The sequence below is a fragment of the Lepidochelys olivacea genome, assembly GCF_965140295.1.
Source record: "Lepidochelys olivacea isolate rLepOli2 genome assembly, chromosome: 15".
Lineage (NCBI taxonomy): Eukaryota > Metazoa > Chordata > Testudines > Cheloniidae > Lepidochelys > Lepidochelys olivacea.
Genome location: NC_140425.1, coordinates 21,872,830 through 21,896,520, shown reverse-complemented (window position 1 = coordinate 21,896,520; position 23,691 = coordinate 21,872,830). Strand labels below are relative to the sequence as shown.

Sequence of the window (23,691 nt, the reverse complement as noted above, 5' to 3'; positions counted from 1 at the left end):
TTTCCCTTGGACGATGCTGGTTCAATGAAACTTTTGCGCAAAGTATCAATGTAAATTAAATTTGACCCCAGAAAATAGAGACATCTTGTTTCAATAAGATCAAAGCGTTTCGTTTCAACTTCATCATTTCAGCTTTTATATTTTGTTAAATTCATTGTATTCTAATTATTTTTTATTTTGGTTTTGCAGGAAATTTCAGAATTTCCACTTTTGTTCTGATTTGGGATGAAAGGAAATTTTGAAATGTTCTGCACAACCGAAATGTTGAGTTTGACCAGCTCTACCGAGACCACTCTGTGAAACACTGCCCCTTGCAGAGTAGTATTCATTCTTGTATTTTCCATAGGATGTATCTACTGCGGGGGTGGGGAGTGGTGGGGGGACACAAATTCACACAAAGTTTCCCGGGTCTGACGTTCCACCTAGTGGAGGGCAGAGGTGGGAGAACCAACAATAGAGTACTGTGTATGTCAGTGGTTGCCAAGCTATGCCCCATGGACCACCAGTCATCTACCGGGCCCTTTCTGGTGCTTTGCAGAATAGACCAAGGATTTGGGAACTGAGAGGAGGATGAGTCCTGGAGAGGATCATGAAGTGATCGGCAGAATGAAAGAGCTGGACCGCCACTGATACTGATTATTTTCATGTCCTTGGTTTCTCTTTTCTATCCCAGAGTCCGCACCTTCCCCAAAGAATCCCACCTGGGCCATGACACGGTCCGCGCCCTCATGTACTATGCCCTGAAGGTCTGGAGTGACATCACCCCGTTGAATTTCCACGAAGTGGCGGGTAACAACGCTGACATACAGATAGACTTCTCCAAAGCAGACCACAATGATGGGTATCCCTTTGATGGGCCTGGCGGCACGGTAGCACATGCTTTCTTCCCTGGAGACCATCATACCGCAGGAGACACTCATTTCGATGACGACGAATATTGGACTTTCCGATCATCAGGTACGTCAGAGTCCGAGAGTTGGAGCAGAACTCATGAACTCCCAGCCTCTCCCTTTGTAAATGTCTAAGTCTCTGTTATGGCCACCCTTTGGGTTTTGGGGTCCTGTGCACATCTCTTGGGGCCCCAGAGACCTCTGTTTGCTCCTTTATGTCCCCAAAGGCCAGTAACATTTTTGTCCAAGTCAGGGAGGAAACTGTGGTAACGTTTTCCCGTTTCTCCCCATAATCCCTCACTTGCCACACCTACATAACCCAGAGCTCCCATCTGCCACTCCCACAATCCCTGTGTGGCCCCACCCTGCTGCTCCCTGCCCTGGAGTCTCTGAACTAGTAAGTGATGAAGTTGGTTGGGCTGCCTTTGAGTTCACAGGGCTCCTCAACCCTGCTCTGTGGAGGCTTCGGTGGCAGAACTAAGAGTCCTATGGCACCAGTGCTGGCATGCAGAGACCAGCTAAGGGGAAAGCCAGAGCACACGTGTTCTTCCTCCACAGCTGCAACTCAAGCCCTGCTTCCAGCCAGTGAGATCTGTAGCGATCTGCTTGCAAAGCCCATCAGCAACACTCCTACACTGCGGAAGGATGAAGAATAAATAGGAGCCCACTGAAAAATAGCTGTTGCACACTCACTTCGCCGCTCTACCTTACAGTCCTGCTCTCCCAGACAGACTTTGCCTTCAGGTTCACTCCTGCTCTTCCCCTCCTAGCTCCGCTAGGCACCTGAATCTCCTCTACCTACTGTCATCAATGTGCACTTGTGCAAAATGGGCATAAAATGCTACCAGGTCAGAAGGTTGCTTTCCCGCCTACTTTTCACAGGTGTCAATGAAGGCACGAGATGCATGGCAGTGGGAAATGGTCCTTTACTGACTCTGCTGCTTTGCCACACCTCAGATAGAAGAGTTCAGGTCCCAAGAATTCTGCCCCAATCACCCTGACTATAGGGCAATCAGCTCCCCACAGCCCCCCCACTAGTTGGTGCAGAGCCAGGTTAGGCTGAAGTCTGCTGTTCTCAATGTCCAATAACCAGCTGTCCTGCTCCCAATAAGAGAAGACAGGGCAACGCCAGCTGTGGCTTAGAAACAAATAATACTCTCTGCCCTTAGGAAGCCAGGGAAAAGGACCACCAGCACCACCACATTAAGGCATTTACCTTAAGGCAATAAGAAGTTCCACTTAACATGCAGTTTCAGCCTTTCAAGCCAGCAGCCCAGTTTCAGGAGCTAGAGAACTTGGAAAAGCAAAGCTGTGCAGGCCAGCGTGGCAGGCCGGAGATCTCACAAGCTCCATCTTGGTTGGATTTTGACAGAATGTGACTGCTCCAGTCATCAGCTGCTAATTTTCTCGTCACACCACCTCTCCTGCCGACGTCCCAGTGGTGTCTGCTGCCTGGGTTTAATAATTTCATTTAGACCTAATCTTCCTTCTTGAAATTGACTAATATTTTCTCTCTCTCTCTCTGTCTCTTTTTTTGTTTTTGGGGTTTTTTTTTTTGTTTGGTTCATCTGATTTCTCTCTCATCCTGTACCTCTCTGTCCCCACCTTCAAAAATCAGGACCCCCAGGAGAAAGGACCTGGCTACAAAGAATGTCAAAGCTGACCATATTCCCCTTTCAATGCTGCATCTCCCGTGGCGAATGTTACCATGGCAACCTGATTTTCAAACCTCCCCACCAAAGCTGCCTTACAGCAGGCTCCCCTCTCCTCTTCCCCTTGCACGCTTTTTTGCACCCAGCCTCTTTCTCTTGCCCAGCCCATACTCAGACTGGGTCATGAAGGCAGCCCTGTGGACACACGCACTGACAGCTTCCCAATCCACTGGGCCAAGCCACTTGAGACCCCAGACAGCAGTGCTGCAAGCTGTGGTGGTGTGGGCAGCTCCTGCGGGACCCTTTATGCTTTTCCGTAAGGGGAACTGGGCAAACAGCTGAGATTTCAAGACTGCTAGTCAGGCAGGACCACCTGCTGCCCCCGTCAGCCACAGGGTGCAGAAGCTGCTCCAGAACAGCCATGTCCTGTCTGACTCTGCTGCGATACAGCTGCTAATAAAGGCAACCCGTGTGGAGCCTGCGACTCTGTGTCTCGGGACAATGAACCTGAGGCCCTCCGGTGTCCCTGTCCCAGTATTGAACAACGTCCTTACATTGGCCTTGTCTATCCAGGGGCCCCAGAGCTTCAGGGCAGTGCCGCGCTAGGTACAGCGGGGGGGGGGGGGTGGATATCCAGCTGGCAGTGACGCTGGCTCTGCCAGATAGGGCAGTGCTGGCAGTGTGGTATCCGTCAGCTGGTGGATATCCCCAGCCGCTCACTGTTGGAATTAAACGAAGGTACTTTGGCCCAACGCTGTAGCAAAAGCACTTCCTGTCTGTAAATGTGTGGACCACTGCGGGCCGTCTGATCAGACTGCCTCTCCCAGGGAGCTGCCCGCTGTTCTCCTGTAGACGCTTAGTCTCCTGCTCCAACCATTCGACCTCACTCCCTCACACTGACACACATGGGCATGTTGAAGTAGACGCCTGAATGCCCACCACTGCCGAGGGCGTGATGAGCATGCAGTGTTATGTTGATGTTGATGATGACTTTATTTTCAGATGCCCATGGGATGGACCTGTTTGCCGTGGCAGTCCATGAGTTTGGCCACGCCATCGGCTTGACCCACATCTCTGCCTTAGAGTCTATCATGAGACCCTATTACCAGGGACCGGTGGGGGATCCCCTGAAGTATGACCTGCCTTACGAAGACAAAGTCAGAATCTGGCAGCTATATGGTTAGTTCATGAGTGGGTTTACGCTTCACTTCATCAGCAGTGGCTCGCAGAGACAGCTCTTCTAGAGGATGCACTGTCTGGCTGGTGGGGGTGGTATGCCCTCTAATGCTTTCTTGTCTTTATTCCTAGGAGTCAGGGATTCTGTGTCCCCAACAGACAAGCCTGAAGTAACCAAAACTGACGACCACCCCCTTCTGCCAGAGCTGCCAGAGAACCGCTCCACTGTGCAGTAAGCAGAACTGCCACCAATGTCCTTGTGAAGAGTCACCTGAAGCATGGGTGTCTTGTCAGACCAAGGGGTGGATACTTCCCCTCAGCTGTGGTTTCAGCAGGGAGTTAAAGCCAGAAGAAGTGGGCAGAGGGGTGACTCCAATACATGTCCCCTCCCCTCCCAAATCATGGCTAGTTACCAACCATGGGGATGGGGATTTTCAGATTGGGAAGGGGGGGAACCAAAGGAGTGATCCCTACATACAGGGCTCACTCTCATGGGGACCCACTAGGTTTTTGAGTGTAGATTCTGAGTCCAGCTCCAGAACAGGCTTGTTTGCTTGCTCAGGGTAGATGTGTGAAGTGCAGAGGCTCCTAGCAAGAACCTTTGAAGACTCATGTGCGGTGCTTTCCCCAAGAGGTGCTAATTCTTCCAGCCTGGGAACCGCTGAGAAATTCTGAGCTACTTATTAAGGAAAAAGGACAAGATGAATGTCATTCTTCTGTGTTAGACATAGTATCCAAACCCTCCCCTATGCTTGCATGTGTGTGGTATTTTTATTTAAAGAGCTGTCTAACTGGCAAAGGCCCAGATCCACAAAGCTATTTTGACCCCTAACATCCATGTACGTTTGATGTAACGTAAGTTACCCTTTTGGATTTGGGCCAAAGCTTATATTTCATTTTGGATTTTCAGAAAGTGCTGAGCACCCACCATCTGAGAACTGGAGCCCTTTACGTTTTCTCAAGTTGGGTACCCAAAATTGCTAGTCACTCGTGAAAATCTAGGCTTTATTGTATGTATTTCAAACAAGAGGCACTACAAGAGAAATAAGGGAATTTTCTTTCTTTTTCTTTCTTTCTTTTTCACAAATCCCAATGAACCACATTCTGTCTTGGTGTAACTGCCTAGACTTCAGATGACTTACTTCTATCAGGAATGAATTTGGCCTACTATGTGTCGAAATCTCTTCATGATGTTTTTAATTAAATGAAACCGTTTATTTTATGTATGAAGCATTTCTCTTCAATGTTGGCAGCAACACTGGGAGAATCAGATCATGAAACTCACTGGAAAGAGTATGAAATTGACAAGTCTAGTTTCACACTCTTAAGTTGGGGGAAGAGCAGAGCCGTAATCGAAATAGCAACAGGGTGAAAAGTCAATTACACTTTTAAAATTCTTTAATTTTAACGATTGAAGATGTTGCTAGTAACTCAGGTAGAGGTTGTTTTTAAAATATATGGGGCCAGATGCTCAACTGGCATAAATTAGCATAAATCCATTGACTTCCATGGGTATACGCTGATTTTATACCAGCGGAGGATCTAACACCGGATTTTAATTTTGACAAGTGTCTCTTGAATAATGAATAGGCAGAGGAGTAGATAAATCTATGAGCAAGACAGCTCTGGGCAGCATATCAGGGGCACGGAAGCCTTCTCTCTGCTTGTAAAATCCACTCAGAGTTCATGAATTACGATTATGCAGCTGATGCAACCCAGCATGGCCTCAGGGGCTTCGTTATATTTGGAGGGTCCCTTGGATAATTGAAGTGCTGTCTTTAGGATTCTGCTTTGTTCCTTAGAAGCAGGGAGATCATTGGAAGCACGCAAGGATATTACTTTTTTTTTTCTCTGTGAGGATGAGCAAGAGGCTGTCCTGGGTAGGGCCTTTCTATGGAGAGTTTCTTGAATGCTGGTAGGGCTGTCAGATTAGGGGAATGTGGGCAAAATGTGTTACTTAGGATGTGCCCTGCAATGGGATAATTCCATCAATTTACTGACCCGGGTCAGAATCGTGCAGTGGGCTCTTCCTGATAAAGCCCCCAGAAGGTAGGGTTAAAAGTCTGAAAGCACAAGGAGGTTCATACTGGGAGATTTCATCCTCCTCACAGTGTGGGTGGGCTGTATGCTGTATTGTTCGTGTTTAGTTAGATACCCTCTGCAAAGCTGTCGTCATAATGGGCTCGTAGATTCCTTCCCTCTCGGCATTTAAAGCAAATCCCTTGCAATGTTTTGTGTGTGTGCGAGCCATCCTCTAGTGACTGAACCACAGAGAGGATAAGGGATCTACTACTATTAGCAAAGGGAATTTTCGTTCAGGTCAAGTGGTAGAGGTCTATGTTTTTGGAGCTGAAGGACAAGGGTTCTAATCCCAATTCCTCTGGGGCAGGTGTGTTGTCAGAAACACAAAGATTTGTTAAGTTTCTCATGGCACAATTGTATCAGTTGTGTTTGTTGCCGTGATGCTTTGAAAGAAGGGAGCTGGCTCTTCCCCTTGGCCACACAGCACTGTATTGCTAACGTGAAATCTGTTTTATGGAGTCGAAGGGTGCTCAGATACCATGGTGAAGTCTTGATTGGGCTTAGACATGTGGCTGGCATATTACGTAGGGAGAAGTTGAGAAGGATGGTGCCGGCAGTCTGATATGGAGTTCTTCTAAAGGCAAATTAGATTCATGCTTCCCTGTCACGGAGAGCAGCTGATCTGTATACGGTTCACAAATCCTTTCCTTGCTCTCTAGCAATCATTGTACAAGGACTTCGTTATTCTTTCAATTCTTCATACTCCCTGTGGTCCCACCATACACCTTGTTAAAACAGGATCTCAGCCAGGCTAGTCACTATCTGGGCATTCACCATCCGGCCCCTCACCCCCTTTGTTTGGTTTCTGTTACTGCCTCAGGGTGCAGCTGTGACCCCCAGCCACTCAGAGTCTACGTCCGGAGTTCCTGTGTGCTGAAGTCACTCATGTCAGCCTGAGTGCGTTTTGTTCAGCAAGTATCTTGCTGTTCCTATGCAGGGGGCCCAGATGGGCTCTCAGACACACCACGGTGACACTGGAATAATAGCTTCGTCTGCCCTGGAGTTCCTCTGGCTTTCCAGAGTGCTACGGAGAGCAGAATCTAGCTCCCCATCTCCTTGGCTCTTGGTAACAGTCTCACATAGAAAATGGGAGAGGGGGCGGGTGTCTGCCGTGGATTCGTTTTGTAGAGAACACTGTCTTAAAGCGGCCGTTTGTCCAGAAAAGCTTTGCAGAGCCTGTGCCTTGGAAAACCCCCTGTGCACAAGGCTGGGTTCACAGCAGGACTGATTTGGGGGTGGGAGCAGGGACCCGCCAAACTTTAGGCCTCTGTGACCTTCTGCATCATTCCTAGCTACATCCATGTCCCATTGAACCCCTCCATCTCAATGGCCCGGGGCTGCAGATCCCAGTTCTGCGTGCACTGGGGAATTGGTTTCAGCCAGACGAGCCAGTGCAGTGAGTGGTAGGAGAATTGCTGCTTGCCTGGGGGAGCAGTGCTCGGTCCGGGGGAGCTGGAGAGCCCTGCTCCTGGCTGCGGGGGTAGGACTGCCGCTCACATGGGTGTTGTCTTTCTGCAGGCTCAGAAGAGATATCCCCAACAGGTGCAACACTCACTTTGATGCCGTGGCTCAGATCAGAGGCGAGGCTTTCTTCTTCAAAGGTAAGCAACTGCTCTCCGCGTAACGGCTGGGTGACCTTTGCCAAGCCAAAGCTGCACCTAGCTCTGCATTACGCGGCTGGGCTCCGTTCATGTAAACATTTCAGTCTACTCTTCTCTTTAAACCTGGTCTCCAGAAGAGGGATGGCTTTGCCAAGACGTCCGGGGCATGGAGTCAGGGTATTGGTTGCAGCACTAGGTTCACATCCAGTAATATTGGGTTTGCTCCAGAGCTGCCTGCCAGGGCTTGATTCTCATTCACGCTGAGGCCACTTTACACCATTGGGGCAGCGTAAAGGGCCCTTAGAACTTTAAGGCACTCTGTCTACACCCACCTTCAGACCCTACTGGAGCAGTGTCAGGAGGCCTCTGTGTAAATGAGAATCAGGCCACTGGCGCAGAGTGGACCTGTTAGGATCGCACCTGGCTCGAAACTAGTAGGATAGACATGATTTTCGAAAGGATGAAGAAGAGACCTCGAGACGGGCATCAGTGATGATGCAAACATGTAGAGACTTCCAGATGAGTGACTAAGGCTTTGTCTACGCTGCCAATTAAATGACAAAACTTTTGTCATTCACAGGTGCTTAAAAAAAGCCCTCCCCACCCCCGAAAGACAACAGTTTTGCCATGGCAAGTGGCCGTGTAAATGGCTTGTTGTTGGCAGGAGCGCTCTCCTGTCGACAATGCAAATCCTGCTCGTAGGGGGCAGGAGTATTTTGTCGGCAAAAGCACCAACAAACAGCGTTTACGCTGCCCGACTTTTAGCGACTCGGCCATATCGCTAAAAGCTGTGTAGTGTAGACAAAGTCTAAACGAGGCCTGCTTGTTTCAGAAGGAAGGTGAATGAGGGTCGTGGTAGAGGTATACACAATACTGAATGGTAAATCAGGCACTTCTGCTTACCCAAGAATGAAGGGGAAATCCAGTGAAATTAAGAGACAATAAATTTAAACTGACACATAATTAAACTATGGAATTCACTGCTGCTAGAAGCTAAAGAGGCAAAAAATTGAATAGGATTCTAATGAATTATTAGGATTATATGTAAACTGTAAGAACATCTGCAATTACACTAATTGGATGGTAAGGCCCTCAGGACACCAGCCAATCACTGACTGCGTGGAGCTCGGAAAAAACTTCCATTTTCTCCTCACTTCATCCTGCCCCCAGTCATGGTTTTGCATAACTGCCCATTATGGGGTTTTTACACTTTGCTCTGAACCAGCTCTCAGTGGCCACGGTTAGAGACAGGATATCGTCAATGTCTGCTATGCCACTATTTGAGCTCTTCAACCAGACTCTCCAGGATTTCAAAGTGACGAACTGAAATTGATATTTGCAGTATCAGAGTACAAATCTGGGTCCATCTAAGGATTGAGAGAACAGCCGCAGATCACTTTGACTTTTGTCCTGAATGCCTTCAACTTCCCTTTCCTCCCATGCTTCACGTTCCTGGTTCCACGTGCTGTGCATGCACCATCATCCAAAGACAACAGCACACGCACAGAGTTACAGCACCATCTGGCTCCATGCTTACTGAACAGTGTATCTCCAGGGGTGACAGGCTGTCTAAGAGAATCCTGCCAGTGCCTCCTCAGCTGTACAGAGTCCTTCTCTGCCTGGCCTGCTTGAGGTTTCTTTGCATTCGAGGTGGAAAGGTCCCCGACTGAGGCCACGGTGATGCATGGCTTCCTCGGCAATCGTTTGTCCAGAACTGACCCAACTGATTTCCTAGGGGAGAAAAAAGGCATCTCCTCTCTGAGGTGATAAACAGAAACCAGGAGAGTTTATGGCATCTCCATTGAAACGTCACTACCAGATAGAAGGAGGGAGAGCGTCCAAAGAGGGAACGAACAAAAGCATTTGAAGATGTCTGTGCCGCTGAGGCAGCACAAGGCAGAAGATGATGTTCGCCTCACGAGGCCCTCTCTGCAGCCGTCTTTTTCTTTCTCACTCCTGCATACAGCTGCTGGCTCCAAAGAGCCTGCAAGGAAGAAAGGGGGTTAGGAGAGGAGAACTAGAATGAAAAACCAAGAGAGAAATCCTCCTCATGGTTTGTTTCTGGCATATATTTGCACATGTGTGTGTTTCTTCTGGAGAAGCAAGGGCAGAGTTAAAGGGCCAGATCCTTGGCTTGTAGAAATCTGTATTGACCTGGCAAACTGATGCCAATGGAGCCTCAGCTGGTGTAAATCTCCATAGCTTCAGTGATGTCAACAGGCAGATCTGGGGTAAACTGGCATAACTCCATTGACTTCAATTTACCTTAGCTAAGGATCTGGCTCAAAAGCTCTAGATTGGACTGAGGTAATTAATTATCACCTCTTGTGTGGCAGTTCCCAGCATGCTGAGGCAATAACTTGTCAGAACCGCATACAGAATGCCACCAAATGGTAATGTGAAACCTGAAGGAACACGACACAGAGGGCAGCTTTCTATGCAGACCCTCCAACCGGTGCAGTTCACATACAGACTGTACCGTCAGTTACCCAGAGCTCCTGTGGACTTTGGTGGAATTGCAGAGTTTCAGAACTTCTGAAAATCGGGCCACTTTGATTTAGGAACCTCACTTTAGGCAACCCAAGTTTTAAACTTTCTTCCATTTATATAGCGTGTACAGAAATGTTGCCAGAGGTATCCCGCATGCTGAGAGCATTTCCCAGCTGGAATCAAAACCACCAAACATCAGAAAAAACAAAATGCCTCTGCCCACGTGAACGGGGACTTCCCATGATCTCTGTGAATTAGGGGAGGCCAGGAAGGCCCATCTTAACCTTGGTTTTCATCCTTACATTTCAACCTGCCAGGCTTGGGCTGGTCTTCTATCAGGCTCACTCACCATAAATGAAATCATTTCACTCTGTACGCTAATTACAGTTCTTGTCCAGGATGGCCTGGAGATAGTCAGAGTAAATATGGCGCTTTGGCAGGCAGACCTGGCCACAGTGAGGTGATAGCATGAGCTTCGTGGGCAAATGGGAGCTAGTGCATTCGGAATTCACTGCTACCGAAATTGCTGTTTCTGCTGCTCCCGACAGCCTCTTGGAAATCAGCTTATTCCCGACTTTGAATTCGGACTGAAAACTGGCTTCTTGTAACTGCACACCTGCTGGGTGCATCAACAGAGAAAGTGCTGCTAAGTGCTGGTGGGGTTTCTCCAGTTATGTCAAATTAGCACCGAGCGCTTTTAACTTTAGATACGTTCCTATTAGCAAAGCAATTATGCCAAGCAGTATTTCTTCTGAAAACGGTGAAAATCTGGCATTTTCCAGTGCAAGCCTAATTAGAGATGCAAAGAACATCTTCATTTAATTACGTGTTTCCATAAATCTACAATAGCCACACAGTTTGAATACTAGATTTGTAATGATCTTAAAAGAATTTGTAATTACTGCCATTCCTAACAGTAGAATATATTATTCAGACATAGATTTTAGTCATATAAAGCAAATAGGCAAAATGCAGCAGAAGAATAAGTATGTGATATAAATCCTTATAATTGTAATAAAAAAATCCCCTCTCTGCAGATGTTTAAGTGTTGGAGTTTTGCCTCCTGCATTATTAGGCTAAGATCCAATTTCCATAAAATTTTGAAAGTTGGTGTGTCAGTCTGCCAACTCTGTAGAAGTGTAGCTGAATGTCTTGAATACAAATCAGAAGAAACATCTTGGGCCTGTTGCTCATTTCCCAGGGGGATCCCTGCTATGCTGAAAGGGATATGCATAACCTCACAACAATAGCTTCTTGGGAATGGGGGTACTAGAGAGGAGACTGAGGGGAGATAGGGAAGGTACTCAGCCTGCTTCCTCCAGCTCAGAACTCATGCTATAGAGATCCCAGGGGAATATGTATTCATGGAATGTGCTGCAAAACCACAGAAATTCAGGTGGAAAGTTCCAAAGTGCCTAAGGGAATTAGGTACCCAACTCCCATTGAATGGGATTTGGTAACCTAACTGCCTGGTACACCTTTGAATATCCCAGCCTTAAACTTGTACCCCACAGCAAACATTGATCTTCCCCTCCCATCACAACCAATGTGATTTCTTGCTGAGCCCCAATTCCTACGGCTGACATAGATGGGTGCAGCTGAGGTTGCTGGCGCTGTGCTCCTTTACATCAGCAGAGAATTTGTCTCGTTGTAACATTTCGGGTGAAAAGGAGGCCACTTTCTCAAAACACCTTGGAATGGTGCACAATATACGTCAGCTCTTCCTTTCTTCCTCTATTTTTTCTTTTTTCCTTTCACTCCTCCATTCCTACCCCTTTATAAAAGCTGCTGGATTTCAGATCACCTTTTCCTAGTACACAACAGGGAGGGGATTGTTGCAGAGGGATGTGCAAAATATTCAAACACTTGGAGGTCAGAGCCATAGCAGAGCAGTATACAGTGGTAGTCACTGTTTGCTAAAGCAACTGGGGGAGTGGGGAGAGGGAAAAGCTCCAGATACTTCTGTCTCTTCAGAGGCTATCACTTGTTGGGCTAGTCTGTGGTCTGATCTAGCCTGGTTTTAGCTGCCTTAGTACTCTTTGGTCTCAGGTGCTCAGTTGCTGGGTGATAGTGATGCTGGTATTACTGCTGAGGCAGCATATTCAGCCCTGGAGGGAAGGTGGGGAAATATCTCCTGTCTCCCTGCAGAATGTTCTCTGGAGCAGCACGGATGCTCTTACCCGTAAAAGATTCATTTATCAGACAGAAGGATGGTGACTGCAATGCAGAGTCTGGAAGGGAAACGGGAGTGGATTTCTCCTTATGGCTCAGGGTCAGCAATATGGGAGCCATGCAAGGGATGGGGAAAAAAAGAAAGCAAGTAGTTTCATAGTTCCCACCTTATGTACTTTGTTTTCTACTATCCCCTGACTCCACCCACAGCTTTTTCCTCCTAGCAAAGGGGTGTTATGGCCTGGTTCATTAATGTCCAATCTGTATTCATCTAGGCAAGTACTTCTGGAGACTGACTCGCAATAAACACTTGGTCTCCCTCCAGCCAGCTCAGATCCACCGTTTCTGGAGGGGTCTACCTCTCAATATGGACAGTGTGGACGCAGTGTATGAGAGAACCAATGACCACAAGATCGTGTTCTTCAAAGGTAAGAGCAAAAACATCATTAAAGGGATCTCTTGCTGGTATCTGTATCAGTAGCTTTAAACTTCCACTAGTCTTGCAGGCAAGGAGGAACTCGGTGTCATTCAGTGGAATTTGCCATGCTGGACAAGTAAGCCTCAGTGTGGCAGGTGACATTTCAGAGCCCCAGGTGCATATGCTGAGGTGGTCCACTGAGCTCCTGGGTTGGGTCATAAGCTGCCATGAACCCATCGTTGCAAGGCTAATACATATTAAGCTGCTAATCCACCCACTCCAAAAGCAACAATTATGTTTGGTAAAAAAAATTCACTTTCTCAAACAGGGCCAGCTGGAGTAGCAAACTACTTTTTCTCTTAAACGTGCTACAATTCCTAAGAATTCGCATCTTCTTTTTCTTTCCCTTTATACTTCATTGAGTGAAGATGGATTTTTAATTCTTCTGTACTCACAGGGCCTACCCTGCGCATCTTGCATCTGAAACAATGTACACTAAGAGCATTCAGTGTTGCTGGAGGCACTTGGAGGAATTTGCTGGCTGTGTGCATCAGTGCCTGAGTGAGGTTGTAGTAGCCAAGCTGTAGAAGGGCCCTACTAGTAGTATTAGCTAAGGGGAGAGTTCCTTTAGCTCAAATAGTTTGGGCGCTGAAGAGCCAGGGTTCTAGCCCTGGTCCCCAGTTGCGTGTGATTTAGCTGAGAACTGTTTTTGTCTGCAGTGCACTGATTCATCACAAAAAGAAAAGGAGGACTTGTGGCACCTTAGAGACTAACAGATTTATTTGAGCGTAAGCATTCGTGAGCTACAGCTCACTTCATTACAGTATTACAGAAATTCAGTAAACTATGTTCCACCTTAGTGACTAGACATTAGGTTCGGTTCATACCTCTGAAGTGTCCCACCCGGCAGAACTAAATGTACCTCAGGCCTGTTCATTCCTGGTATTATGCCTGCTGCCAGTAGTTGCTCTGTTCGTTTGAATTTAACTAATTAGCAGTTTCCCACACTCCAAACTGTGGCTGTGTCTCCACTGTGTAATTACTGCAGCCAGCACTCAAACTGCGTCTGTGGTGCTTTGTAGGGAGCTGGTCTACTGGATAACTCCAAAAGGAGCAGCTGTGCTAAGCTTCTCTCAGTTGGAAATTGCTTTTTGCCTCTCTAATGTCCCACTTTGAGTGTGGTAAATTATTGATTTTGGAAGTGCTGAATCGTAGAGGTGAGGCTGCAGAAATGGATTATCCTCAGTAATGGATCCCACACGTGTGTCTGCACCCATTAAAGCTTTTAAGGCCTCCCACATGCTGCCGAAGCATTATTTCCTCAAATGGAGGAAATCCAAAATGGCTGCCATGATGTGTTGGATTCCACAAGGACCCTGCCAAACCACACAGCTACTGAAAGAACAATATCAGAGAGGCACACAATCCATAGGTCCAATTATGGATCCTGGGCCGGATTCACAGCTTTCAGCACAGGGCTTGCAGTTTGTACCCTCTGTGCACAGAGGAGCAGCTGCGCTAGAGCATGGACTGTATGGATTCCCCTCCAGGAGAGCAGCCAAATGCTATGGTAATGGAGGCCATATAAGTACCCAAGACAGACAGATCGCTCGAGACCCCATGTGCCCTTCCTACCACATGTGCAGGTCTTTCAAATCCAGCTGAATGAATGCACAGAAACGTGGGGGAGTCTCCTACAAAGGTGGTGCGTACATGCGTGTGTAAAAGTTGAATTACAGACAGAACTTCTCCATTGGCCCTCGAAAGCTGTGTGTGATTTTTTTATTTCTATTAAACAGTTATTGTGTGGAAATCAAAGGGGAAGAGGGTGGGAATTAAATGGCATAACCAGAGATGACTAGCCTCAGACTACGCAGCATAATCAACATGTCTATGTCCTGGGACCTAATGCCTCCAGCAGCAAAATAGCAAAGGCTGGCTGTATCCAAGTGGGAGTTTGACACACACAGCATTTTCCACAAGAAGCAGATTCTTTGGCAGGTGGTTGTTTTGTAGTTCTCTTTCTGGAGTGCTGTGAATTTGAATCTAGGGATTGTCACAGCAGCAGATCATGGAGTGTAACCTGAAGCAGAATTGATATTTCTACATGTCTATTTCCTCTCCGCAGGAGACAGATACTGGGTGTTCAAAGACAACAACGTGGAGGAAGGATACCCTCGGCCAATTTTGGATTTTGGCTTGCCACCGGGAGGCATCGACGCTGCCTTCTCCTGGGCCCACAATGACAAGACTTATTTCTTTAAGGACCGTCTCTACTGGCGCTATGACAACCATGAGCGGAGGATGGATCCCGGCTATCCTTCAGAGACCACTTTGTGGAAGGGCATTCCAAGCACGTTAGATGACGCAATGAGATGGTCAGATGGTGAGTCGGTGCTCGCTTAGCAGAGTTTTTTGGTTTTGTTTTTTTGTTTTTTTTTAAAACCTAAGGCCTTGTCTGCACTTAAAAATGTTGTGGCTTTAACTAGGCCAGCACAGTTAAATTGGAGGCGAAACAAAGCCTTAGTGCAGGCCCAGTTAGTTATACCAGTATAAAAGCGCTTATAGCCATGTAGCGTATTCTGTCTCAGTAAAGCAAAATAAGCGATACCAATATTAAGTGTCTTATCCCAGTATAGCTCCATCTACAATAGGGCATTCACCAGTATAACTATTCTGGCAAACAAAAATCAGATCCCTTACCAACATAATTATGTCAGTAAAACTTTTTAAGTGTAGACTGGACCTAACGTGCTATTCCAGCAGTGAGGAACCATTATCACTGGAGTTCTCATGAGACTTTGCGAGTACAGCTATGAAATCTCACCATGATTCCTTAGAAGTTTTTAAGGTCAGGCTTGACAAAGCCCTGGCTGGGATGATTTAGTTGGGATTGGTCCTGCTCTGGGCAGGGGGTTGGACTAGATGGCCTCCAGAGGTCCCTTCCAACTCTGTTATTCTATGATTCTATGATGCAGTTTTACTCAAGGGAGACAGAGATGTCATCACAAGAATCTTGTGATCAGTCTTGCAAGATGTTGCTCAGTAACTGGACATGTGTCACTGCTTGATATGTAAAGCATGTCTAATAAGTAGCAAATGCCAGGATGTAGGCAAGTCCGGGTTCTGTATTGCACCGGCCAGGGGCTGCAATATGTCTGACGGCAAACATGCCACCTTGGGTTGTGACTGGATGAAATAAGCAGAGTTGGGCAAGCTCATTTCTTGGGTGGGAGACGTCAGAGGTAAACCCCAGGAAGATATGTTGAGGACACTCTTCTCTCTGTCAAAACCGTGCTATACACATACATTAATATCAATACCAACCAATGCTCCACATCATATTAAGGGACATGCAGCTTTGGACATAACAATAAATTCCTGATCACTCTGGGCATCTCGGGGCATTTTTGCAAAAGTGGAGCATGTGTTCCAGCATCCTAGACAAATTCCAGTGAAGGTAACTCTGTTCTGCTACCCCATTCCCCTGGTGCTTTGATAGGATAGGAGATTCTTTGCATTTTTTGTCTTTAAAGTGTTGCAGCACTGCCAATCTGGGGTACGTCTACACTCCACAATGAGGGTGTGACGCTCAGCTCCAGGAGACGTACCCACGCTAGCTCTCATCCAGCTAATGTGTTAAAAATAGAATGTAGGATGGCAGTGTGAGCTGTAGGGCAGGCTAGCTGCACCAAGTACATGCCCGTCTGAGGCCCTAAGGGAGAGGAATTGTTTAGCATAGGACAACAAATTATAACTAGGAGTACCAGGATGAATTTAATTCTACGAATAATGAGATTAAATTCCCAAGGCAAGCAGTATACACATCCTCCACTGCACTCTATTTTTTTCAGTATGGCAGCCATCCACCTCTGAAGACAATGAACACCAAGGCAGATCAGTTACTGTGTGTCAGGCTGCATATATATGATAGAAGTGGCATTGATACTTGTCTAATACCAAATAGGTTTTATTGATCTATTATTTGCTGTGAACATTATTCTTTTCCTTGAAGTCTTCAAAATTATTTCCCATCCTACATGTGCTCTGCAAAGATACCATGTTCTGGATTTCTGCCTTTGTTATTCATTATCGCTTTACATTCCTATTGCAGCCGTTTGTACTAGGCACTGTACAAGCATGTAGTGAGAGACAGTTCCTGCCCTAAGAAACAGACAACCAAAGGCCCTAGTCCTGCCAGTTGCCCTACAGAAATCAGTGGGGTTCCTACAGACAAAAGGGTCATTTAGAGTAGCTTGTAGGACTGGGGCCTCCTACGGTGGTTGATTAGGGCATTGGCAATAGTCTGTCCTGTTTTGGCAGTAGTCTGGCTTGAGCCGTATCATGTGGTGGGTTGGATATGGTTATGGATTTTGTCTTGTGCCATATTTGTTGAAATTTGAGTTGGAAAAAAATAAGTCAATAAGATATAAAGAGTTTTGGTTTTTTAAGTAAATGTTTGGCAGGGGATCAGGAAGCTCCTTCTAGGGAATGAGATTTATTGGTGTGGGGCCTGATCTCCCTGGGGAAGGGGCGGGAAGTTCCGTTAGTGGAGACATGTAAAACCATCCATTCCCTCCAGCACAAACACTACTTACAAGAAAGTGGCACTTCCCGGTTTGATTTAGATGTCAAACTAACAACGTAATAGCGACCTGGGAAGAGGGACATCTCCAGGGGCTTATCGGGCTGAACTTTGGAAGCTTTTGAGCGTACCCCATCACTCCCGTTGGCAGGTATCCTTAACAAGGATGGAGCAAGTTCAGGGAATTTAAAATGTACCTGTTCGTGGGTGAAATTTACCCTGGACAAGAGGTCTGTGTGCAATCCACACACCTCCTGGGTGTGGTGTTCTGTCCCATCTAGAGGCACCAAGACCACCTAGAGAGAGATTAATGAGTCTGCTCTACAGCCTTAGCTAGGGGCCATATGGCTTTTAGCTCATGCAGTAGAGGCTCATGCATTTAGCTCCAGAGATCCCAGGTTCGATCCTGCCCACTGACGACCGGGGTCTGTCCATGTTACATGTACAAGGCCCTATGAACCACTTAACCCTTTAACATGGGACTTAAATGATGCATAAGACATTGTGGGAGGCCTCAATGCTGAGGTGTTTTGGAAACGTCTGGCTAGCAGAAGCACAGTATATTGTAGGAGTTTCTCTTCCCAGGCCCCTTGTGGGTTAAAGACCTTGAGGTTATCTCTTTAAGAATACACCAGAGGCATCCCAAAACCCCCAGTATATTTTCTCTGGGCACATCAACATATAGGCCCTTCTGTCAAGTTAGACATATGAGGCCTTGCCCATCTTCCTCCTCCACCATCACTGGGCCTTTGGCACCATGGCTGGTGCGTCGTGTGTATGGCAGACCGCCCCTGACTTGTCCACTGTAGTAGCATAGGCCTAAAGCTACCCCCGGGAACAAACAGGTGGCACCATGTGCCTGCCTACTATGCTGGCATGAACAGGTGCAAGTGGACAAAAACTCCATTACTCCTGGTGGACTTGCACCTGCTCCCATCAGCTCAGGGTGTTTCCATTACTGGGATGTCCAGCTGGGTGGGAGCACCCCTTTGCTGCCATGGCGACACCTGCACGCAAGAGACTAGTGATAGAGAGCCCGCCCAGCGCTCATGCAGGCTAACCCTGCATGTCTTTTTTTTTTTTTCCAGGTGCGACCTATTTCTTCAGGGGCAAGGAGTACTGGAAAGTGTCGGACAATGACCTGGAAGCAGAACCCGGTTACCCTCAGTCCATCGCCAGAGACTGGCTGGTGTGCGGTGACATGCAGTCTGATTCTCCAGACTCGGCAGGGCGCAGCAGGACTGGGGCGCGCTCCAAGCAAGGGCAGCACGACGAGAGCCGTTCGGAAAACGGCTACGAGGTCTGCTCATGCACCTCCTCCTCAGATTCCCTCTCGGCCCGCCCGGCACTCAGACTCTCCGCAAGCCTTGTCCTAGCGAGCCTGTGGATGGCCGCAGTGGCTTGCGCAGCACTATGACATCCAGTAACATGGACAAGAAGATGTTACGGCGCTTCAGCGACTGGTGGTGGGAAAAAATCACACCATGCTACGCTGTTACCGCCGAAACAAACATTCCTAGGAACATGGCAACGAAGGTTTCAAGTTCTCCATGGGAAGTGAACTGGGTTTATTTTTATTTTTTAGTTAAAGGTCTAATAATGGACTGTGGGTTCTGCACCTTCTTCTTCCCCCAACCAGCTAAAGAATAAAGACATTGCTGAATATTAGTTACAAAGGTTTTGTAGAGATGTAACACTCGGGGTGTGTAAGAACTGCCAAGTAGAGAAGGCATGGATACATTGAAAGGCCACTCTGGTTTCTTGAAAACAGACCAGATAGTGGTGAAACCCAGTTGTTATTCCAGGAACAAAAGCAGCCTCGGTGTAAGGCAATGGGAAAGATGCAACAGCTGTGCTGACATTCAGTAATGTAATATATGCATCCAAGTGGATGTATGAGATAGAATGGCATCTTGATGGCACTGGGCTTGATTGCAAAGTGGTACATTTCACAAACAAATCTATGCTGCCAACTGATGTCAAGCTAACCCACGCCAGTTTCTATAGATCAGAAACATATTTGCCTTTATGAAGGACGTGAAGGTCACCTTTGATTCCAGATGTTTAAATTTAAGGGCTTCTCTGTTAAACCTTGGCCACACAAACATAGATACCATGGTCAACAGCAGGTATCGATTCCCCCTGTCTTCAGCAAACGCCTTGACTGCTTGAGCTAGAGTAGCTCTTTGATCTCGGAGCAAGTAGCGGGCTGTTACAAGCACTGAGTGCAGTCGTTCAGCTGAGATGCAGTGACGCACATGAAGCCAGTGTAATCCACATGCATCTAACTTTTCTGCGCCCCCTAAATTCTATTCTAGATGTATTTTGTGATTGATCGCTGCATACAAAAATCACATTCGTTTAAGGCTTCCTTTCAAGGATTTGTGAGGGACTAAACTTTGAATTGTGGATGCACGCGCCAGTTTTAGACGTATTTTCAAATAACAGGTTCTGCTTTTTGGCTGGCTTCTTATATCAGCCAGATGCCATTATGATACCATCAGTTGTGAATCAGTTATTCTGTATGCCACTGTCACTGTTTAATTTGGCACCAATACACTAAAGGAGAACGAAGGGGATTAATTGTTTTAAAGTGGGGATCTTGCTCCATAAAAATGACATCACAAAATTCCATGTTTGTCTCTCCTTCGCTTACAGATCCAGTTTGCTCAGTTCACAAGTAAAAGGATGGTTTTCTAACTGTCCCCATATTCTACATGGGTCCAGAGAGTCAAGCTGGGTTCTGTCTGGCTCCTGGACCAACACCTGCCCCTCCTGACTCAGCGGAGGTGAACTACAGCTGTACATATGTGTAGCTTCTGTGGTTGGTTGAAATGTTTTAAATTTCACACTTTCCGTCAAAAATGTTTGAATTTTGAGCAAAAAAAGAGAGGGAAAGATGTTCAGTGAAATTTTCACAAAACTTCTCTCCCCGCTTCCCCCCACTCCCATATTGTAAACAATTACTGTACAGGTAAATAATCCCTTCTTCCTGGTGGTGATAGGTGAGCAAGAAGGAGCCAGCTTAACTCTCAGATCCAAGGAGAACTTGAAGGGCAACTGGATTTTTAAAAAATCCTTTAAACTGTAAACTGAGCAAGTTTGGTGTGGAATTGCACTGCTTGGAAACCCCGCAAAATTGTGATCAACTATTTCACTGGGGGGAAGTGGGGGTTGGGATCAAAATTTAATTTTCAAGCAAAAACAATGTGTTAAAAATTAGAAATTTTCCACTGGCCCTAAGTCTGGAGCCAGTGAAAGACAGTCAACATGGAACCCTGCAATGTTGATTTTCAGAGTAGAACACTTTTAAGGGAGCCATTTTCAAAAGTGCTGAGCCCTGGCCTAACTCTGTTCCCACTGACGTCCACATTGAAAATTGCTCTTGAAAATCCACCTAGGAGTCTTTTTAAAGATATTTCTTGGAAGAGACTCGTTTAAAAAAAAAAAAAAAAAGAGCAGCTCTAGTTTCTTCTAACTTCCAGATGGATTTAAATGATGAGAGAAACATCTCTTCCAACGTCTTTTAATCATTGGCCTTTCTCTCTCCCACTTCCCATGTGGATCACGCTGACAAGTAACTTCTCTTCATACTAAGGCACTATGGTGGTGAACAGGCTGGTGTCTTTCGGTGGCCTAACGGGAAGCTGGATAAGGAATCTAAATGGTGACTTGCACACACTTGGTGCCATTTTGGGGTGAGTGGGTGGGTGTGGTGTTAAATGGGTTATATTAACTCTTTCAGTGCTTCAGGGAATGGTGTGGCTTGCAGGGAGCAGTGTCCACATGGCTGCACCAGATCGTTTAGTTTTTGGTGGTTTTACTGGGGTAAGTCCCTCACCAAAGGCTCTTCAGCAGAGTAGGCAGTCACAGGATAAGAGGAAAGATCCTCTCACGGATCAGTAACTGGTTAAAAGATAGGAAACAGAAGGTAGGAATAAATGGTCGGTTTTCACAGAGGAGAGAGGTAAATAATGGGGTCTCCCCAAGGATCTGTACTGGGACCTGTTGCTGTTCAACATATTCATAAATGATCTGGAAAAAGGGGGTAAACAATGAGGCGGCAAAGTCTGCAGATGATACAAAGGTTTCAGAGTAACAGCCGTGTTAGTCTGTATTCGCAAAAAGAAAAGGAGGACTTGTGGCACCTTAGAGACTAACCAGTTTATTTGAACATAAGCTTTCATGAGCTACAGCTCACTTCATCGGCTCACGAAAGCTTATGTTCAAATAAATTGGTTAGTCTCTAAGGTGCCACAAGTACTCCTTTTCTTTTAGACGATACAAAGTTATTCAAGGTAGTTCAGTCCAAACCCAACTGTGAAGAGCTGCAACGGGATCTCACAAAACCGAGTGAGTGGGCAACCAACTTGCAGATGAAATTCAATATTGATAAGTGCAAAGTAATGCACAATGGAAAACACATTCCCAACTGTCCATACAAAATGATAGGGAGCTAAATGAACTGTTACCATTCAAGACAGATCTTGGAGTCATTGTGGATAGTTCTCTGAAAACATCCACTTGATCTTCAGGAGTAGTCAAAAAAGCTTGGAAAAGGGATAGATAATAAAATAGAAACGATTATAATGCTGCTGTATAAATCCATGGTACACCCACACCTTGAATACTGTGTGCAGTTCTGGTCACCCCATCGCAAAAGAGAGATATTCAAATCGGAAAAGGTGTTGAGATGGGCAACAGAAATTATTAGAGGGGTGGAACAACTTCCATGCAAGATTGGGACTCTTCAGCTTAGAAAAGAGGTGACTCTGCGGAATGATAGAGGCCTATAAAGTCATCACTGATATGCAGAAAGCGAATAAGGAGGTGCTATTTGCCCCTTCAGGTAACACAAGAACTAAGGATGACACGATTAAATTAACAGGCTGCAGGTTTAAAACAACAACTTCTTCACACAACGCACAGTCAACCTGTGGAACTCATTGCCAGGGTATGTTGTGAAGGCCAGAAGTATAACGGAGTTCAAAAAAGAATTAGAAAACTTCATGGAGGATAGGTCCATCAATGGCTATTAGCCAAGTTGGTCAGGGATGCAAACCCCTGTTCTGGGTGTCTCTAAGCCTCCGACTGTCAGAAGCATCTGCAACTGGCCATCAGAGACAGGATCCTGGGCTACATGGACCATGGGTCTGACCCAGTATGACCATTCTTATGTTATTAAGTCCATTTCCCTGGGTGTTCACTAAGCACCTGAGAGCATCTAAAGGGACTGAATTAGATCCAGAGCCGGTAAACCATTCCACACTCAAGGAGCTGTCAAAAGGGCAGCGCTACTGTTCATGGACCCTAAAGGTCTGGGTTTGCCAGTAGCTGCTGGTACATTTGTTCTGTTTCTCTGCCACAAAAATCACCCCCTCCATTCTCCCCAAATGCCAGGCCTCCGTTAATAGCATGACACAGGGACTCGGAAGCAGGCTGCAGCATCCGTTTGGACTCCTATTGTAACACTTTATCTTTGCAACGTTGCTGCTGCTCTGGTCCTATTCCAGTCTGGGGCTGCTGCAGAAGGAGAACAAAAAAAAAAAAATCCTTGATCAGAACAGACGAGCAGGTAATATGGGCTGGAAATCGTAATCAACAAGCTTGGGAGGCTCTGGGAGGGCTGCTTCTGCTGGAGACCCACAATAAAAGAGGAAGCCGTACTTGACAAGGCCCATTTCCTTCGCAGCAGGAGGCTCCTTTGGTTCACTTGAGCCACAGCCCCGAAGCCACTTGTTTTTTTATCTTGCTGGGCACTGACGGGCCATTGATTTCTAAATTACCAACCACATTTGTTTGGAAAGTGCCAGCCCCATTAGTCTGCACCTCCTGTGATTAGCTGGTGGCTAGTGCTACAGCAAGGCTCATGTAGAGCCTAACTGTATAGAACTGCTGGTGGGTCACCATCACAAAGATCTTATCTTTGCTGGGAGGAGACCTGCTGGTTTGCAGACTTCCTTCAGCTAGCATTGCTATTCCCCCTCAACCCTCCACCCCCCCGCCCTTGGGGCTGGATGCAAGTACCACTGGAAGATCGATGGGAGTCTTGGATCAGACTCCCATGGAGCGATGTTGAGTGCCTTTTTCTAAAGTGGGAATAGGAATTGCATCCTGACAAAGAAAAGCAAAGCCAATGGTCACCTTGTGTTTGCCCGTCTACCCTTTGCATTTTTAAGTATTCACAGTGATTTGCAAACTGGACTGTTTTTTGGACATTATAATGCAGTGTGATTTTACGGGACATTGAATGTGAACACGTTTCATGGAAACCTGTTAAACCATTAAATGTCCTTTTTAAAAATGTGTGTGTGGGGTCCCTCTGTCAGGTAAGGTCATCTCTGAAATGTCATTCCTTAGGAAGGAACTCTCCCCTCAGATGGATTCTGCACCATCTCTCTCTGTGGGACTGTGCTAAAGCCCACAGGTTCTCATAGATTCTTCTTCAAGTGACGGGTTGCCCCCCACTCTAGGGTGCCACCTGGTGATTTGGGGTACCACTGAGCCCGCCTGTTCCACCAGCCTGGGCTTCCTTACCCTGTCCTGCTGAGCCAGGCCCTCAAGCCTCCCCCAGCACACATGCAGGTAGCAACCTGGAGGGGGGGGAACCCATCACAGTGGCGTA

At 46.7% G+C, this 23,691-nt stretch overlaps 1 protein-coding gene across 1 annotated transcript in view; it reads left to right on the top strand.

Annotated features, from left to right (window-relative positions):
• Positions 1 to 23,356, top strand: part of MMP17 (matrix metallopeptidase 17) — a 108,294-nt gene extending 84,938 nt beyond the window's left edge. The window contains exons 4-10 of the mRNA XM_084649326.1: positions 674 to 957; positions 3,545 to 3,721; positions 3,851 to 3,950; positions 7,319 to 7,401; positions 12,339 to 12,491; positions 14,610 to 14,867; positions 18,155 to 23,356. Of these exons, the coding sequence (XP_084505452.1) occupies positions 674 to 957; positions 3,545 to 3,721; positions 3,851 to 3,950; positions 7,319 to 7,401; positions 12,339 to 12,491; positions 14,610 to 14,867; positions 18,155 to 18,483 (1,384 nt within the window). The 3' untranslated portion in view covers positions 18,484 to 23,356. The remainder of the gene's footprint in view (positions 1 to 673; positions 958 to 3,544; positions 3,722 to 3,850; positions 3,951 to 7,318; positions 7,402 to 12,338; positions 12,492 to 14,609; positions 14,868 to 18,154) is intronic.
• Positions 23,357 to 23,691: the final 335 nt, after the last annotated feature.